This window comes from Crocodylus porosus, unplaced genomic scaffold (genome assembly GCF_001723895.1).
Source record: "Crocodylus porosus isolate Cpor-Errol unplaced genomic scaffold, CroPor_comp1, whole genome shotgun sequence".
NCBI lineage: Eukaryota > Metazoa > Chordata > Crocodylia > Crocodylidae > Crocodylus > Crocodylus porosus.
Genome location: NW_017728906.1, coordinates 167,874,260 through 167,895,312, shown reverse-complemented (window position 1 = coordinate 167,895,312; position 21,053 = coordinate 167,874,260). Strand labels below are relative to the sequence as shown.

At 40.5% G+C, this 21,053-nt stretch overlaps 1 protein-coding gene across 1 annotated transcript in view; it reads right to left on the bottom strand.

Moving 5' to 3' along the window:
* Nucleotides 1-1,151: 1,151 nt before the first annotated feature.
* ATP8A2 (ATPase phospholipid transporting 8A2) overlaps nucleotides 1,152-21,053 on the bottom strand; it is a 541,321-nt gene continuing 521,419 nt past the window's right edge. Inside the window, exons 36-37 of the mRNA XM_019530163.1 lie at nucleotides 10,734-10,825; nucleotides 1,152-1,539 (exon numbers count right to left, since the gene is read on the bottom strand). Coding sequence (XP_019385708.1) covers nucleotides 1,442-1,539; nucleotides 10,734-10,825 — 190 coding nt within the window. The 3' untranslated portion in view covers nucleotides 1,152-1,441. The remainder of the gene's footprint in view (nucleotides 1,540-10,733; nucleotides 10,826-21,053) is intronic.

Here is a 21,053-nt window from a genome sequence, read left to right as displayed (position 1 = left end):
CTTCTCTTCAGCACAATGTCTAGTGATATTGTCATGTGAAAATTCTAGATAACGCTGACTTGTGATACCATCTTTCACCCTGTACAAAACACAATGCCATGGAGTCAGATGTGCAAACAGAAAAAATGATCTTGGACAATGTCTCCAAAGCACTAAGCAGACACATACTTCTCCAGCATCAGTAAGTCATCGCTTGTTTGAGTTTCTAAGACAATTCAACAGTTTTCAGGCAGAAGCAAGGGCATTTCTTGTTCTGTTGTTTTCATCGGGAGTTTTACCCTCTCTTGCCATGGAGGAATCTGTAATGCTTACTGATCTCTTGTACACCAGTTACTTCTTGCAAAGAAATTACCCACATCTTGGTATATGGAAAACCCAAATGTACTCGTCTCATCTTTCCTGAGTTTACACTGGCTCCAACAGCATAAGACATAAAGGCACCAGCTTTTCAGCTGTCAGAAGGAGAATATGAGCATTGGCATGGGGAGACAATCTCCTATGAATCTCAAGTTCCTCTGCACTCACTGCTAGAGTTTGCCTCCTTGGGACAGAGCAACATGGAAGATATGCTGAGCATTTCAATGAGCTGTTCTGTTATACCCTTAAGCAGGAAAAAACCTATGGCCAAATCTGAAGTACAACCTGCAACATGGTTGGGAAGGGGTTCTATATTTTTGAGGTTCTCTGTGCAGAATTCCATGCAATCAACACACCTGCCCTGCCATGCAATCTGAGGGAGAGTTATAAATACTGCCCTTGGGAGGAGGTATTTTAAAAAAGCTGATTGAGCCCTAACCAATCCTGTAAAAGGATGCAAAATATTTTATATAGGTCATTGCCATATTGTGATACTCTGTTATGAACAAGTAGACAAAATAAGCATCGTTAGCTTTACCAACATATAGTGTTACATACAGTGGTGTTTCAGTACAATGAATGTTTATGCCAAATTTGTCCATTAAAAATTCCAATTGAATCAAGTAAACAGTCACCATTAGTGAGTAAGGTTTGCATGCAGCTGTGTGCACTTCATCTGTGTGTAACCAAACAGGAAATCTCAGTACCCCAATTCCAATTAAGCAAAGGCCAATTTCTCATGGAACATAAATTCTCTACTTTTCTCCCAGAACAATTTATACTGACATTTTAAATAGTGGTAAAACATAATGTTTTTAATTTCACACCTCACATAGCACAGTCAAATGCTTCATAACAACAAACAAAAATTAGGCAGAGCATTGAGATTGAATCCAAACAATGATTTCCCCACAATGTGTGCTCAAGGTTTGCTGGGGAATACATAAACTTGTTGGCTAAGGCCACAGAAATGATTTTTCCGGTGTTTTGGCTGCTGCTGCCAACCTTAGTCAAGGATGTGTTAACAGTGGATGCGCTGATCCAAATCTCATTATTCCCACCACCAATCAGGAAAAGACTCATGTTATTCTATTCCATCTCTCTTTTTAGTTGTGTCATAGGATCGAACAACTTGCGACTGGGAAACAACTCCATGTTCTTCTTGAGAAAATGCATATCCATCTGAGAAAACAGAGAACAAAAATGCATGGAATCAGTTAAGGGCTCCAATCTGTTTTTAATCAATTAGACATTATTAAGATTACCCTACTGAGACTGCAATTTAATTAGATATTTGTGATTTCTCCCCCTCATTCCAGAGCATGGATTAAGCTATTAATGTAATGCATGAAAGGCAATTTGCCACTAGGTTTTTTGTCTTCCTCTCTCTCCAGAACAGCAAACTTGAACCACTTAGTAACATTCTTTATGGGAAAACCTAACTAATAAATGACATGATGAATAGGATGCTAGGTTCATTTCCAGATTAGATTCTTTGCTAAAGATTCCCCAAACATTCAATTCAATTAATACAAATTTACTTTCTTGCTTGAATTTCCCACAATCTGAAAAATCAAGACTTTGTCAGATGCTAAATCTGAGAGTAGGTGGTGAGTAAAAGACTCCTGGGTGCTATAGGTAGAGGTGATGACCACTAGAAGATGGCAATCAACAGAAAAATTAGAGCAGATCACGATTAGAAGTCTTTGGAAACCACACCCAGTACATTAGTAGTCATCCGAAACATCTAAGAATGAATTAAAATTGAATTTATACATAGACTTCCATAGTCTAGCAAATCCCATAGAGAAATGCTAATTCTCTCAGCCAAGTGACTATTATATCCCAAGCAGAGCAAGCTTTCATATTCTGGGGGAGTTTCCTTGATGCTTACATATATTCTTTTGTTTAGCACAGAATGGACTTTCTACGGAGTCCTCAAAGATGATAAATTATCTGATTTTTCTGAAACTTAACTTCTATGGATAAAGACATTCTGGGCTCTGGCAATATGGAGAGAATGCAAAGTTTCTGGTATAAAAAAATGAAAAGCCAAATGACTATTGTGAAATTTTGAGTTATTTTTAAAGCAGTCTTGTCCCTGTGGAAAATTATGGAGGGGGACCTGCAGCACAGAGCAGCAGTCTCTTGTGGGAAATGGGCAGAGGTGATGGCAACTGAATCTACTGTATAACACAGCCAGGTACAACATGCAGAGTTGAGTGTACCCAATAGCCACATTCAGGCTCTGTGCCGGGTCTCGTAGACATGTTTCCTTTTGCCTGAAAGAATTTGAGAGCTAAAGAATGAGACCCAACTGAGTAGAACGCAAGCATCCATGAGTTGGCCCTGAAACAGCATCTCCAGGGGTCTGAAATCCCAGTTCCAAACTCAGCCTGAAAGATTAGGAAATGGAGCAGGAGTTTGAAATACTGTAATATGACCAGGAAGCTGATGAACACTTGGACTTGTGAACTGTCCTGTTAGCTTTTTCAGAGACCCTGCTACCTCTAAGGGAGTTCTGTTCCTAATCCAAGCTATGGAGGCCATTTGGATGGAACAGTACAGGATGGCCCTTGTGACAAAATTCTGCTTCCTGTGGATATTCTTGTTGAGGTAGAATAGATATAGTCTGCTTGTGATGGACAAAAAGTTCCTTCCGTTATGAAGACCCTAAAGAGCATAATCCATAGGTCTCTGAAGAATTTTTTGGCTTTGTGCATCAATGTGACTTGCTTCAAAGCAGGGGACAGTAGTAGAGTTTGGGTAAGAGGAAGGAAAGCTCATCCCCCAAACAAACATTTTTAAGAGGCTCATCTCATAAGGGTTGGGACTCAAGGCTCCAAGATCTCCTTATCTCTTTAGCTTAGTAGTTATCAACCTTTTTAGACTCAAGGTACCCTTTGGAAAATACCAGCTCTCAGCTTTCACTCATTTTTTGAGCATGGAAGAAAAATAGAGCAAAGAACTCAGAAAGAGTGCAACATGACAGAATGTTTCTGACACTACGGATTCCTGTTTGAAATCTCTCTGCTTATCTTGTGAATCATGTGTAGATGTTTGCATCCTAACAGCACTAATACTGCATGGCACCCTTAAAAGGATCTTGCATCCTGGTTCAGTATCACTGCTTTGGGTACTAGGTATTTGCATATAACCTGCCTTATATAGGGGTCTAAACCACTCACCCGGTAGGGTTCAGGCTGCAGTCACCACTAATGGGAGATTTCTGGCATCTCTATCATCTAGGACTCTATTATCCTTTCCATTTTGGAGGAACCTTGACAAATTGCCATCAATAAAGCAACAGTGGGCGTGTCTACACAAGACACTATGGCACAGTCATTACTGCACATTTATTTAGTACTTGCATTAGCAAGTATTGCACATTTATTTAGTACTTACTAATGCAAGTACTAAATAAATATGCAGTAATTGGAGTTACTGCACAGTAGCACTGATGAATGTATTTTAGGTGATACTACTGCACTGTAGTCTAATAAAACTGTATAGTAGAGTATTAACATGGTCTGTGCTGTGATGTGCTTCTGCACAGTATTTTTCTACTACTGTGCAGTCAGGCTCTTATGTAGAATTGCTCTAGCAAATAAAACAGAAGCGGGAAAATCCTAGCAGTCGTGTGCGCAGAACACTCCCATGCTGCAGAGGGAGGAGAAACTGCTAGAAATTGATAATCCAGGATTTTATTTTATTTGAAATTTCCTATTAGTGGAATTCTGGGATCCGGTGCAACTCAGATCAGATATAACATGACTCACTCAAAACCATGCTTTATGTAACTTATTTAAAAAACAACTACATACTGAGGGAAAGAAGCCAGGCTTCACAAAGCCTTTGTTAGGAAAACATATCTTCTGGTACTCTGGGAGGTTGTTAATCAAAGGAAATATTGATTACACACTGTTTACAGCATGCTTATATTTAAAATAACAAGAACATGGGAAGATTGTCTCTCTTGTTGTACTTGATTTGACATGGCAGCAGTGAGAGATACATGTTTAAACTGTTTCATGCCAGGTAGGTGCTAGGGGATTACACTTCATCTTCCCTTGGGAACCCCTTTATTATATTAAAAGAACTAAGGTAAGAAGACAGACATCACAAGGTCGTTAATCAACACAGATTTCTCATTGGCATGTCAGTCAATAGGAGTTGTATGTGCAGACTACGAGAATGCTGTAGAATAGATTAATAGAAAAGTAGAGCTGGAAAGGACCTCAGGAGGTCATCTAGTCCAGCTCTCTGCTCAAGGCTGAATCATCCTTATCTAAACCATCCTAGACAAGTGTTTGTCTACCTGTTCATAAAACCTTTGCAAACAACCCACTTGCACAACCACCAGGCACAATGCCCAGAACATCAACAAAAATCCTAACTGGCCATAGGTACAGTAGGAAGATCAGGGCACTGTCAATGCCCTGTCAAGGACAGGAACTAGCATAAAATATGCTCAAGGACTGAAGGAAGAAATGAATGTCTGAGGAAGGCAAAACCCCTACAATCCATGCCAATCTGACTGTGGGGCAAAATTCCTTCCTGAACCCAAACATGGCAGTCATTCTGACACTAAGCAGAGGAGCAACACCTTCTACCCAGGAACTCTCGTGTTTAAGTCCTAGCTGGAGTTATGGTCTCTGGTATGGTTGATGCAAGCACATTCTCTCAACACTTACCACCTAATTTTACTTTCATTACTCAGTACGAAATGCTAGTTCCACATTATGGAGTTCTGTAATCAACAGGTTCAAGCTATTCAGGCAGCTGGTTATGCCTTGCAGAATCTGAATGTGATTAAATGCCTGATTCTTCTGGAACTGCTTAGGGATACTAGATATTTCCACTATTTTCAGGCACCACCCAAAACAATGCAGGTTTCCACGTACTCCTTATAATGGGACCTTTCGAGAGTTTGAACTTTTCTCCAACTCTGGCTTTTAAAACTACACCTATCATTTAGTACCAGGAACAAGGAACTCTTTGTTCAGACATTCTGCAGCACTTCAAGCAGAGAGTGTTTCTTTGGAATTTTCTGAGCAAAATCTAGTCACTACTGTGGCAGATGTAAGAACTACCACCCTCTGCTTGTGAGCCTTTCAAGTATTTGAGACTTTAAGTAAGAGGGACTTTTAAATATCTGATGGCTTGGTTCATTTGCTAGGGAGAGGGTTCACATTCTAATCAAATATAAGGTTTCAAGGATCCTGGATATTATCAGTCAGCCTATTACATTTTAGAAGCATCTTGTTTGTTAGCTTTGATATTCTGCTATTAGCAGATCAAAATCTAGTCTCCCATTAGGTTTCTAGTTTAACAGTGTCTTTTTCAGTGCACTCAACCAATTAGTTTGTCCTATACAATGCTGGATTAGAGAAGCAAAGCCCTGTAACTCAGCATTTGAGACCCACACCTGCAAGGAGCAACATGTTAGCAAACAAGTCCACTTCAGAGTTCCTTGTAGAATGAGGGCCTGAGGAAGCCCAGAGTGACCTGTTTATTCCAGGAAATCCATTAAAGGAACAACTTGGTGCAGCATCACCTATTTAAGGGATTTACTTTAGAGACCATCTTTCCGTGCACTCAACAGCTAAGTTCAGATCAGTTGGGATGCATGAGCTAATGGCTCACAGATCTGTTTGGCCACAGGCTGGGGGAAGAGTGGTTCTCAGTGGAAGTCCCTCAACCCCACAGCTTGCTTCTACCTGTGTCCACCCATTGCTCAACATAGCTCAGGGAACATTGCAAAGCCTCTTTCTAATATGTTATGATTATGTATATGCAAAACATTATGTAATGATATAACCTAAATTATGATGCTGCTGCAGTGATGTTTGTTTTAGAAAATAAACACACTTAAAGTGACTGTTTAATGATTTTCTATTTTATGTGAAATCTGTAGTTTAGAGAATAAAATATCAGTAATTACTGAGGTACCTGACAAGATAAAATATTAAAAGCAAAATATACTTAGTATAGCTTTATTGAGATACAGGTCTGTCACCCATCTCAGGTTGAAAAGTTTGGTTAGGTAAACCTCCCAAGAAAAAAAGCTGAGGAAGTGTGTCAGTATCATGCTCATTTACTTATAGCTAGTGCAATGTGTGTTTTTTTTTCTTATCTGTCTTTTTAATGGATATTCTTTACTCAACTTCTTGATTTGGCTACACTTGGAAAACGAGCAGTGTCGTTTGAAAGCATGTTAACTAGCACACTTTAATGAGTCCCTCTAAAAACACAACTTAATGTGCTGGACCTAACAAATAAAATGGATGCCAATTATGACACGTGGCCAAGCCACTGTCCTGCCAGAAACTAAACTCATCCCATTCAGGAAGTAAGGGACTGGACATAACATCATCGGCTAACTTAATCATCCTACTAGCAGTCCTTTTCTTTTTAAATTATTTTTAAAAGTTCACTATAGATCTTTATGTGAAATTAATAATATTTGTTTAAAAAAAAAAATCACTAAATTTGGTTAAAAATGTGGAAGCCTTGATACCTGATGAAAGGAGGTAACAGGCTTAAAAAAAGATAATGAGTAGTAACCTGATTGTTTTTCAAATCAAAATGTACCAAAAAGAAAGCGATAGGAAGGCAGTGCCTTTAGGACAGAATATATGGTAGAATTAGGGCCATCAGCATGAATACATTATTCTTATTTATTATTTTCCAACTCTTACACTGTGAAACCAGGGAGAGATGACAGGTGCTATTTCTCTGTTGATTAATAAGGTGTGAAATGCACTCTTCTTGTTAAGACTTACTCTTTGCTGTTACCTTATGCTGTCAAAGGAACAGAGGATTTCCTTTGCCAGCGTAGGAAATGTGGACCAGGGTCTGTAATCCTTATTCAGGCCCAGTTCCTCTTGATTTCAGTGGGAGTTCTGCTGGAGAAAACCTAAAGGAGAGTGGGACTTAGCCCTATTTTTAAGTATGTGCAAGGTCAAATCACAGCCAACTGCTGACAGGAGGCAGGAAAGAGGTGTTTTGAATGGTGAGAACTAATGTGGTGGAGAGATCAGATGGCATAATCCCCAGGTCTCCAAGGGTGGAGGGGAAAACAGTTCACTGGATTCTCTGAGCATGTGTGGAGCACCACCTTCATAACACTAGTCCCAAATGTTACAGGGAATGTGAGGAGCTGTGGGTCCCTGGTATGCGGGGGAATGGCTTAGTGTTGAGGAATAGAGGAGAGCTGCTTTTTTGTACCCACTGAGTCCCACAAGAAGGACGTTGCTGGGTAACTGGACAAGATGGGACTGCTTGGCACTAGCATTCAAGTGACAAGGTGGTGGTGTTATCACGGAGTCAGCTGAGAGTCAGAGGAGACAGGAGACAGTGTGTGTAGAGGCTCAGGAGATAGCTCCATTATCAACAGATTCCTTTGGGCCCAGGAGTTTTAAGAAACAAACTGCTCCTTCAAAGGACAACACCCCCAACTCCAGGGAATGACGTGGAAGAACCTTGTGGCCTTCCCTGTTCAGCACATTCCATCGACAGGGCGATCTGACCTTTAATTAGAAGGAACTGATGCTTTTTCCAATTGCTGGGGGTTTTCAGAGTAGATGGGAATGGGAAATCCATTTGTAGATGTTATGGTGAGATCACTGGCACTGATTTCACACAGGTGTCAGACAGGAACTGCACCAGATCCTAGAGGCTAGTGATGTAATTACCCTCTACTCATTTCCATTGAAATGCATTGTATTGCAGCAGTGTTCAGCATATGGGCTTGACAAAAGCATAAAACTTTCCCTACTACAAGCCTCAAGTCAGTGAAATCCTAACTGGTATTTGCATCAAAAGTTCAGTGGAAAACCTTTGTTCATTTTCATAAATCTTTCCCAAAGTCACGTCGGGCAGAAAGGAATGTGGTGACTCTTGACAATACAGATTCTGGTTCAAACTACTGAACTTTTCTAGAATTTCTTCCAATAAGCCCAATTAATCAACACACAATCAAGGCCAGAGACCAAGAAAACTGGTCATCGGGGTCTGAAATTCCTAAGTGTCCTTCCCTTGGCCTTAGGAACTATTAGGAGTAGCTCAGAAATCACTGCTGGTGTGTGCATTATTCTAGTACTTACGTCCTTCTAATATGCCTTAGAATCAAAGTGTGTTTTGATGCGATCTTAGAGCAAAGAATTTTTTACTTTTTTGTCAAAAGAATAAATAAGATACAACACTGATTTGGGGGGTTACTTTACAGCTTCTGTGGGGAGACTACCTGTTTTCTCTCTTCAAATTAAAGGGCACTAGACTTGTTATTTCTGTCACCAAACTTTGTTATTTTAAATACAAGCATCACAGCCCTAGCTGAAGTCACACGGTCGAGGTTTAGAAGAGGCTGCAACCTTAGAAGCCCAGTGAAATCACATAAATAGCTCTAGACTAAAAATACTGAGTGCAAGGAACGTGTGATTTAAGCTATCTGCCTACCATGACAAAGCTACTGCCCTATTCATCAACTGCTACCTTTGAAGATTTGAGGTATTTAGCCAACATTTGTACAATTTAAAGCTGTGAAAATAGCACATATGGTCCCTGGATTTCACATGGCCCTAGACAGAGTAGCTGGACAACATTTGGAAACAATGTTTGACAATGGATGACAAGTTTTAGGGACTCATGGATCTGCCACAAAAGTCACTTTTAGTTTTAACAACTTCACCATGAAAATTTATGCTCATGTGAAGAACAGGAGTATGATCATGATTTGTTCTGACTGGACAGACTCATTTAATACTTAATCATAGGTATTTAAAGGGAGTTGCTTAAGCAAATTAAAGTTTTAGTATCTAAAGCAAATTAAAGTTTATTTTGATATCTATTTCTTCTTTCCCAAAGCTTATCAACATATTCCTAACATGGCGATGTATTCTATGAAGTATAAACACATAGATCAGGTCTGACAGGGAAGGCACAGGCACCACTTCACTGTGTGGTGGGCTTGGCAGTAGATTTGCCTCAGATACGGAAAAAAAAATACAGTTTAACATGCTCATTCTACCAAAACCCTCCTCTGAAAATGCTACCAAAAGTGGTTTATCTGAAAAGGAGAGACGAAAGCAGCACCCCTTTTTCCTCCAGACAAATAGGTGTTTCCTGGAAGGATCACAGAGTCCAAATGGCTGGAGAGAAGGGAGAAAAAGACTTGTCCTTTCTCAGGCCATGTCACTGAAGGCTCAAGGTTGCTCAAGCCCTTAAAATCAGTATATACTGCTGCCGCCGTGGAGGAGACAGAGCACAGTGGATCTGCAGATTATCTTGCCCTGTCCTGCATCCTTTTTGAGTGCAGGGATACTGCATGCGACTCTCAAATACTTTCTCCATTTCTGTAGAAAACCCACCCCAGCTCTACATAACAAGGTCCTGCTGAGCTGGTGTGGTTCTGCTGAAGAAAAGAGTGCAGAGGACAAATGAGATCTGTCCCCATCAAACTTGCTGAAATTTTAAAGTGAACAATCTCACCCTCAAAACTCACCTCACAATAGAAGGCTGATAGGGAGTAAAATGCGAAGTGCTTTGCCCTACAAGTTAAGGGGACTATGTCCATTAATAAAATGACCATGTTCTTGGTCAATAATTTACCCATGAAGGATATTCCACTTTACCACTAGCAAATCCAATATTTTCCCATGGCTGTCTGGGGGGATCTGACTTAAGGAGTTCCTTTTAAAGTTGTGGAAGCCATGATGAAAATCCAAATGTGTCAGATGGAAGTGCCAAAGACACAGAACCCTGCATTACATGTCCCTATGTGAAGTAGTCTAAACTGATGACCTCAGAAGCTGAGAGAGAGGTTGGTTCTCTTTTCTGGAAGGAGCAGGCAGGGTTAGGGTTGTGCCCATTACTTCCCCAAAAGACATCAAGCATGTGAGCAAGGCAGCTGTTCAGACCATGGGCTGCTTTGTAAAAAGCATGTAGAAACTTTCCTAAACAATGTTGCAGGGATACTGCTGTATTTTTAAAACTGCTGTTGGACAAGTATTTGTATATTTGGGAAGAAGTAGTTACTATCTAAAACAAGGATCTCTTACAGCATTATTATCTTGCAGAGTGTTTAACTGTGTAAGAACTTCAGAATACTGGGATTTCAAATTTATGGAATTTGTGTATTGGGATTTTGTCGTTTGGGCCAGGTTGATTGGGTCCTAGGGAATTATCTGTATTCAAGCTTTACTAGCCTGGGGCCAAATACTCTAATTCCACTTCCAAATGTATGTCCTTGGTTGGCAGCTCAGCCTCTGTACAGGATTATCTCTACCTACAATTTAATTATAAAATAATCATCTTCCTCTTCACTCACCTGGGACCGATGGCTGAGGAATACACATCTATAACCTGGTACTTACGTGATACGCCTTGCTGGACAGAATGAGCACGGAAGAGACTTGGAGGAGTCTTCCTGCCAAGCCTTTTTAATAAGTGATCACGTTCATTTACGCTGGAATAAAAAATTAAACACAATGAGTCTCTGGATAATTTCACTACATCTCAGTGTGCTTAGCAATTACCTTGGCTTTGTTTTTATTAAAAAAGTTGTAGTATGAAAAAAAAATCCTTATCCTTCTTTATTTTAGGTATCATCAGGAGTGTTCTACAACAATAGGACTCCTTCTTTTTAAGGCATGTTTGGATAAATTTACATTTATTCTGTATGGATGGTCCAATATAACTATTACATTACTGTGGCATCTGGATGCCTGATATCTTGCTTCTTGACATAACTATACTGGACCTGGATCCCATGTTAGCTGAAGTGTGCTATAAAAACTTCCTTTGTATTACATGCACAATTCTTGGCACTCAAAAACTGCCTTAGAGAGAAGGAGCAATGTGTTTTTACTTAGTGGAGGTTAAAAGGCATCTCTCACACCTGCAGAATGGCCAGAAAAAAACAAAGATGACACCCACCAGAATTTTTCTCAAAAACATTATTCACTCCCCTCCCCCCCACCAGAAAATACAAATTTTGCCCAGTTTCTGGTTAAAAAACAAACACCACAAAAAGGAAGAAATAGTCTTTGGTTTATCCAGTTTGATTTCTAGTCCTTTAAGGATCTGAATTTTTCTTTAAAAAAGAAACTGGATTTTTATAAAGCAAAAATCACAAAAGGAAAAGAAACAAACATACCAACCCAGAGAGACAAAGAAGTTAGGACAGCTTCAATGCATAAGTATAAACCTTATGTGGTCATAATCTAAACTGGCTATTTGTAGTAAACTACTGTATGTTGCTAACAGAATAAAACAAGGATATTAACCTTGCTTCCCTAATCTAGCAGAGAATTTAAGTAAATGCATAATGCTGAAGGAGTAGTCCTGTAGATTTCAAGGGGACTACTAAGTGCAGGGCTGCTCAACTTTTGGGCAGCTATGGGCTGCATGCCCCCTGGGCCAGGGATCCACAGGTTGTGTGCCACCTGGGCTGCAGACCTCTGCAGCCCCTACACTGTGTGGGCAACATAGGCAACCTGTTTCCTCTCCCCCACTCTCCCCAAGAAGTGCAAACAGCCCAGCTTTCCTTACTCAGGTATGCAGCACCCTCCCGCTGCCTGCATGCAGGAGGGTGCTGGCTGGCGATGGAGGGAGGGGGATGGGGATGGAACAGGAAGCAGAAACTGGAGGAGGGAGAGGGAGTCTGGAGACCTCTGCTGATGTAGCATCAGAAGCAATGGGGAGAGTGGCAGCCCGCCAGGTTTTGCACATAACCACCCCAATACGGTTTCACTGCTTCCACTGGGCATGCGAGTACGTGTGGAGCAGGTGGCCAGACCTCAGAAGGGGGCAGCATGTTTTCCCCCAGGTCTCCCTTGTACCATACAGACATGCCCTCTGAATTTTAACTATGCATGTGCTTACTAGTGCCCTGCTTAATGAACAAACTATGCTTCAGAGTATGTAAAACGTTTGTTGTGAAATACAAGTTATATTACAATTTATAGTTGTTCCCAACAACGGTCATCTTATTGTTTCCTCTCATAACTGTAAATCACGAGTTCCTTCTGAATTATACCGGTGCTACTAAACAAAAGATCAGGCTAATTTTTGTCAGCCACTAGCTTGGTCTCCATTTTGGGCTGACCATTTCAGAATTTGGGGTCCACCTCTGCACATACCTCTTCTTTCTCCCCACCACTGTAGCTCCACTGACTTAAGCCCCACTGATATACAGCAGTGACAGACCACATACACTAATGAATGGGGGGGTTCTCTCCAGAGTGAGGACCAGAGTATCGTTCTTTGACTATAACTATGATTTCACATATATGTGGTGTGTGAAATTTAAACCCTGGGGAGCACTGCAGCTGCTGTAGTCAAGCCTACTGCAATTTTAACAGACAGCTCCCTTCCCACAGAAACATTTACCTAATTTAAAAAAGGAAAAGGCTGTCAGAAATTCTGAAATGACTGTAATGTACAATACACCTATGTGGGCTTTTAGTCCACCTAGAATTTCATTAGATTCAGATCCAGGGTCAAATTTCCTGTGCAGTGTACTGACTAATAGGGGGAAGCACAGAAGAAAGAGGGAGGAAGACTTCCCCTCAAATTACTTTGTGCCCCCTGTGCCAGCCAACTGAAGCAGGGGTGAGACAACCAACAGATCCTTAGTTATAGCTCTACAATGCAAACAGGGTTCCTAGCGCCTTACGTAAGCTCTCACACTCCTTTATTCTGCAAAGTGGAAGTTACATTACATTATAAGGCTGTCCCCCACATACACAGAAGCAGGAAAAAGTCTTGAAAACAGAGACGACCAGAGTCAGAATCCTGATCCTAAATTCCATTCCTACTTCTTGAATGTGCAGGGACTGGGAATACCAGGGGCAAGTAAGGCATGTATCTCCATCTGTGGTAGTTCTTTCATGAGCAGAGGAGTTGGTTACCTCCAGCCTTTTTTCTAACAAAGTGAAAGTTCCAGCACTGTGAGGCTTGACAGGGAGGAGACGAACAGGAAAATCTGATTACAGGTGAAATTCTTGGAGCTTTAGAATATCCTGGGTATTACAATTCTCCAGAAATGTAGTTTCTTCTACTGATCAGAAACCTATGTATTTTTAAGGTCTATGGATTTTCTCTCTCTATCACAGAACCATCAAGTACAGCATCCATTGAACAAAGCTGTCATATTTTCAAACTGCATCTGCTCAGGAATCACTGTGGACCCAGACCAGTGGAATCCCACAAGCCAAAGAAACCGGCACCTGCTAGCCAGGGAAAGGAAGCTATTCCTTGCAGCACTCCAGGCTACCTCTCTGCAGCTTTCCATCTGCTACAAAATCCCATAATTTAAAAACTGATAAGCTGTCAAACTGAACTGCAGAATGTAGGTTTTTTTTCTCTTTACACACATGTTCTGAAGCTTTGTTTTTAAATGCTACTCTGAAGAGCTCTATTGTCTTTACCTTTGGAAAGAGTCCCCGAAGCTCAAAAAACAATCCTTATGTTATTAAGTATATTGTGGAGGCACCCAAAAGCCTCCACAATATCAGTTTTGGCCTTAGAAATGCATAATGTTTGTAACATAAGATGAGCGATGGATACGGATACACTCAAACGTAACTGTTTACCTATGTTTAATAAATTGTTTAAAATAATGCATATAATCATCTGACTGCACTTTCTTGTAGATGCAAACACTAGAGCCCAGATAAGTTGGGAGCACAATGCAAAAGATTACCTTATGCTGCTTCCAATTTCCTGCAGTGAAGCATCAGAGCAAACAGAAGCAGTAAACTAGAGAGATTGTAATGGAGCATGGAAACACAACCTCTCTCTCTAGGTCCAGTTCTTAGTGGCTATGGAATGAAGGATAAGTATAAATATTATGGAGCATCACAGAAGTTGAGAACCCAAGATTCGTGAAGCATCACTACCCCCAAATAAGGAAGAAAGGACCCAGCTCCCAAAGAACTGGAAAGAGGAACAAGGAGAGAGGGAGCTTGGAGGAAGTTTATAGCCTAGTCAGCGGTTCCCAATCTGTGGTATGCAGACAACCCATCAGTGGTACGCATTAACACATTTATTATTATTACTTTATATGACAAAAATTTGCTGGTGATCATTTTAAATTGGTGGCGTGCAACCTATCAGAGTTAGCGAACCGCTGACCTAGGTGATAATTCATAATGTTCATACTTATCCTTCATTCTACAGCTACCAGGCTGTATGTCATACACCAGACTGCCATTGTGCCTCCATGCAGGAAAGAAAACATTAGCACATCTATTGGAGATTCATGAATTGTTCCATCACTAACCATCATAAAATGGATCAGAGAACTATACATAGAAGTAAAAGGATTTTACTTAAATAGGATTTAATAAAATTTTACAGAGTTGCAGGCAGAAATGTATGGGCAAGCTCTGACCTCTAGAGAGAGAGAGGGAAGAGGACCAAAGATAATTCTACAATCATTATTAGGTTTTCAGAGTGGAAAAAATCTGGAAAGTATCTCTGAAGATCCAGCTAACAGAATGGAAGAGAGAGATATAGGACGTGCCTTCAGAAAACTGTTCAGCTAACTCATAAGAAAAATCAAACAACGGCCATAGAAAAACGTTCAGAAAAGGATTCCATTCTAAGAAGAATGGAAGGAGAGACGGGAAGACAGTAAGGCAGTGTACAAGACAAGAGACAAGACATGAGTTGTCATTCAAAGGAACACTGCACTAACATTGCCAAGCTGCTCTGTATAACTTGAGCTAGCTTGCTTTGAACTAGTTTGGATACAACTGCATGGCACAGCACCATGCAGTGTAGGCATCCCCAAAGAATAATGTGCTCCACAAATGACAGGCAGGGGTCCACTAGTGATAGTGCATATTGGCACAAATTATCCTCTCTCATGGGATCTCTCACAGGTTGCAGACAACCTTCAGAAAACTAGGGCTAAGGAAAATAAGATTCACTTGAACTCTGCTGAGAGGCATCAGCTGGAGTTCTGAGTTTTATTTTGGGCTCTGCTTTCTAAGAAAGAGGTAGAAAAACTGGAGATCATCTAGAGAGTTACAAGGATAACACGGGGGTCGGAATGTGAGCTGTCGAAGGAATAATCGGAGAGAACTAGGCATGTTTAAATTTGGAGAAAGGGAAATTAAGAGGGGATGTGATAGTAATTTTTAAATATTTGAAAGGCTGCCATAAAGAAAAAGAAAGAGCGGCTGTTCTCCCTAGCCATGGATGGCAGGCCATGAAACAACAGATTTAAACTGCAGCAAAGCAGATTCAGATTAAATCTCATTAAAAAAAGAGAAAAAACACCTTCCTAACTGTAAGAACAACAGAATAATTGAAACTGTGCAATTGCTTTCATTGGGAGTTTTCAGGAAGAGGCTGGATAAGCATTTTTCTGGGCTGTGCACCCTGAATTTGTACAGCAGGTTGGACTAGATGACCCTGGAGATGCATCCTCTACCCCGTGATTGTGATTCTTCATGTTCTGCAGGTGGAGGACAACAGAAGATTCTGAAAGTGCTGTGTAAGGGCAAAGAAGTGTTGTGTCAGGTAGAGAGCTTGGTTGTTGTGCAATGCTGGGGGGAGGGGCTGTTTGGGTGGCCCCTAGATCAGCAGGAGAACTGAGTCTTCTAGGGCACAGGCTACATGGACTAGTTTAGAGGGTATTAAACTGTTAACAAAAATGGATGGTAAAAGTAATCGCAAAAGACCACACATTTAGAATAAAATGCTGCTATGGAAAACAAAATTAGCCAAAGCAGCAAAGAACATAAAGAAAATAAAATCTTATTTGCCTCAACATAAATGCTGGGTAATAGGACAAGCTAGAATTGCTCATTTATCACCATAGTTCATCCACTGTTTGAATCATAGAAACCTGGTACGATGATTGCGGTGATCGTAAAAGTTAAGGTCAACAGTTATAACCAATTTAGGAATGAATGAGTTGGGGAAAAGCCCCTAAAGTGTCTGTCTACAATGTTTGAGGAAGAGGGGGAAGGGTGCAGAAGCTGCTTTATAGGGATATAAATCTGAGCGATATATGCTGGAGGTCTCATGCTGCCAACACTAAAACACCCTGAACATCCTAAGCATTACAGGAGACCATTTATTAACATTAAAATGTTACATTAACCCAACAAAAATCTGCCAAGACTTATCTTGGCAGATGAGGAGGAATTCAAAATTAGTGGCAATTAAGTATAAATGATCATACACTTCAATGGGTTTTGGGTCAGGACTAGTCAACTACTGAATTACAGACTTTTGTGTGCAGATCTATTTACAACACAGTTTTCTGAATGGGAAACAAAATGCCATTTAAACCCAGGTAACGCTGCTGAAATGTGACATCACTCAATGCAAAATCTAAAAGCAAGAACATGCTAATTAAGGAACAACACTTAAGCGAACCCTAATGCCCACACTGATATGAGCAGATTTCACGCTTCCAAAAGGAATTTTCCTCTGCTTCCAGGAGACCAGGCAACACACTACGTACAACTCATCCTTCTCTCTCAAACTACAGTGCAAAATCTTAACTGTGACACCAGACTTCTTTCAAAGGTACAATACACTGCATAGTGAACTTGTGTATATATGCAGTAATGCTGAGTATTTGCCAAACTTTCTAAAATTATAGGTAAGCCTTATTTACTACTAGTTCTGCTTCTGTTTTCACTGTGACTCTCTACAGGTGTATGTGTTGTCCCATACGGGATCTCTGCAGGATGAGCCCAGACTGTATGTGAAGGTGCATCAAGGAAACAGATGGATTACAGATGACACCACACCTAGAGTCCAACATTAAATCCTGGGCACCTCAGGAACAGGTTGTCAAAATGGAATTAGTTAAGAGAACAGATGAGGCTAGGGAGCCAAAAACACAAATTTATGAGGAACAAGTAAAGGAATGAAATAAATGTAAACAATGACTTTGGGGAGTGAGAGACATAACTGTCTACAGTCATGTTAAATGGGCAAATACACAGGACAGTGGAAATACACTGGGTGGTATGAAGGCTTAGAAGAGCAAGCCAAACACAATTTTGAATGGATGTCAGAAAAAATGTCCTAATCTGAAGATTAGGAAGGTCATTTAAAGGAATTGGTAGAAAGTTCATTATCTATGTCATTTAAAACAAGACTAAATATTAATAACAGAGAAGAAGTTGTATAGGAAACAGCACTTTAATGGCTACCTGAGATGGTCAAGGCAACCTTAAGACCTTTACTATCGCCAGCATGACTGCTTAAACCAACATTATGCAAATACGTTAAATCACGTGAGGAATGGCAGGAATCGACTTAAGGTGATATAATATTTCAAATGACGTTTTTCTACTCATGCACAAAATTGCTCAGACATCTTGAGTCTTAATTGTCCTAAGGCGTCAGCTAAGACATTCAGTAAAAAGATGTTTTTGTCCCTTTTTTTTCCTTGTAAAAAAAGCAAACAGCCCCTCCACCTAAGCAACAAACATCTGGCTTTACACATTCAAATGAGGAGCATCAAAACAAACAGAATAATTCAAAGCTGACCACAAGGTCCTGCTGGCTCATTTGCTCAAGTAATTAAAAAAAGATGAGCTTCACCACCAATTAACCTACTGAGCACTAATTAGCGTTAATGAGGATTTGAGGTACCTTGGTGTAGCGTGACCCAGAATGTCCTCCAGAGTTCACTAATTGGCTGGTGGCAAAGGCAGGGCTCACAAAGAAGGGAAGGTTAAAGTGGATGCAGGTGTTTCACTTAAAATAGAGTCTCCCTGGGAAAATAAATGCCCCCATTTGCAGTTAAAAAAAAAAAAAAAAAAAGTCTTGAATTTTTTTAACCCATCTTAGAATTCATGTTCTGCTGTGATCTGTTCGCAGAACTGCAGAATATGAGCAAGATCTATTTTTTAAACCTATTCTGTCAGGACCACTTAAACTTGCAGTGCAAATACCAATAAAATATATATGAGATTATTTGTTTTTGTCCTTCCCTTCCACCATCCTGTAGGAAGAAATGTAATGTTAGCAAATAGAGCCCAGTGAGTCTACTCAGAGCTCTAAAAATCTAAATAAATGAATAAAAATATGCATACCTTAGCTGCCATCCCCCTACCCTAGGGATATATTAGTAAATATAAGGCAGAAGTATGACCTAGAGCATCCTTAACCTTAAATATACTCTTAAGTTATTGCACTGAAGTCTGAGACAAGAGGACAGAAAATCATTCAGCTCTTTCTCTTGCCACTCAAATTCTTACGAATCCTTTCACCCTTCTTTCTGCAGGTATGTCACAATTTCTTCTATTCAGTACAGTAACAACAATTAAATCACGGTACAGCTGTGATGGACACCAGAAAAGCCTTGAAGTGCAAACTGAAATTCAGCCCCTTACTCCAGTAGATATTTTCCGTTTTAAGGAGGACTGGGACATGGCCCTTTATTTAGTATGTTTCTTTCTTCTGTCACACATCCCATTAAACACGACTGTGCTTGAGGTGCCTTGCTTGGTTCTGATTCTCCTCACTACGAAACAGGTTTGAAGTCAATGGTGTTGCACCAGCACAAAGCAGGTGCAAGAGATGAAATATATAATAATTTTAAAAGTCTGATGAGGATAAGCAGATACTAAAATAAAGTAGTGACAAGTTTGTCCCTGGACTGGATTTTTTTCTGGGGCAGTAGAAGGTTCGGGGGGAGAGGCAATGTCATTTAGAGTCAAATCCTGGAATGGGTTTCTTCTGATTTTTGCAGCTAAAACGTGAAGCTGGGATTGTATTGTTTCTGTGTTGATGTCAGTTGTCACTGAAAGTAACATTTCAGTAAAATATTAAGGGAAAGAAAAGGAGAACAAACTCTGGAACTGTAGAGGCTCAGCACATCAACTGCAACAGTCTGTACTGTTGAAAAAATAGATTGTTGTCTTTCATTTTGTCCCCTGATGCTCCTGTTCCCTTAAATTAGTCCATTTTCTAATAATAATGTCTCTTCCAGATTAATCAGTGGTTTATACATACTGCATTTCAGGCAGGTATGACTATGGCACAGGAGATTAGCAGAGTCCTACCTCATTACTGGAGTACCAATTATTTTTTCAGGGTTGCCTTCTCTGCAATATTCATCCCAACTTTCTCTGTCTCTCTCAGTTATTTAAGCATCATCTTTGTCGCCTATGTACCCAGCATCTAAACATTTACAGCATCTTGGTTGCTGTTTTGGTGGTCAAAGGATGAACTGTATACCCCGTTCAGCTCCTATCAACACACTTGAATAATAGTCAGGAATAGATTGCCCCATACCAAGACCCTATTGCTTGCCGAGTGCACTCTTTACCATTCCCACTATTACAGGCCCAAATTTAAGTTGCTTTTCTTTCAATTAAAACACTCTGTCCATTAAAAAAAAACCCTGTGTATTATTTGAGTTTGTAAGTAGAGAAAAGTTAAAAAGGAACTATGTGTTAGGAAGGGGATTGATTCAGCAGAATGGAAAGCACAGTCCCTTGATTAGTTAGGTTGAATGAGTCCTGTGAAATAATTTCAAGGTGAAATTCATTTTGACCCTGAGCATCCATCAAGAGCCTATGCACTGAAGTCCCCACTTCAACCCACTGACCAGCATTTTGTGAAAGTGCTTTCTACAGGTGTGAATGTCACTCTTCATGACTGGGGGAGTGGGTATCTGAGTCCCGATTACCCTTGTAACAGGGATAAGCACAAGTAGCCAGGGGCTTGAGCTGGCTTGTCTCTCTCCACTGTAGTTCAGGGAGAGGAGGTGCTATTTTTAGTCATCTGGCATAAGAGTGCTGGAATGTTTTACTCCCTGAGATCAATCAGGGTAGAAGGACTTTAAATTTTAAAAGCAAACAAATGGACATGACTGATAATGAAGCTAAAAAGTAATCAGCAAAGATCTCTTGAGCACTATTTGAGGAAGCTCTGTGTGCCTAAGGCTTTTAATACTCGGGAAAACAAAACAATACAACAAAATCAGTGGTTGTTTTTGCCAAGTCAGTGTCCAGGCACATTTTCAGAAGACTCTTAAGTGGAACAGCTGAAATAAAAGAGAACACCCATGTATTTCCCTGTAATTATGCAATAAGCCATCAACAAAGAGTAAGGCCCAAGCTCTGTCTGAAGTGCTCTTCTGTTGCCAAGTGCAGCTGAGGAAGGCAGGGAAATGACAGGCAAGAATCCTGCCTGCAGTGCTTGCTAGAGCCATCCCATCTTCCCCTCCATTGCACTAAGAAGCCATGCTATAGGCAGCACCAGTGACCTCTTTCTCAAGCAACGACTCCCAACATGCTCCTTTTGAAAGATGGTGGATACATGTTGCCTTTAAAAGGCTTTCCACTGCTCTTGGGGCAGTGTTCTGCTCTTTCTACTCCTCCGGCACCACCACCTCTTTGGGGGAGCCACAGTCTTGCCCCAGATGGAGCAGTAGCTGCTTTGGGAACTAGCCTGTTCTCTTCTTTAATGGTAGTTACACTTTTCAAGACTCTGAGAGAACACAGTGATCATTTCTACATATCAATACCTATCAATAGCTTGTGAGTTTTACATCAACCCAGTCTGTATTTGTCCTCTCCCTCTTTATGTAGACCTTGCACGAAGACAAAGTGACTGATCAACAGGGCCAACAGCAGGATCATGCCTATCCAAACCAACCTATACAAATCCATAATCTACACTCATAAAACTATGATCAACCCTGTACT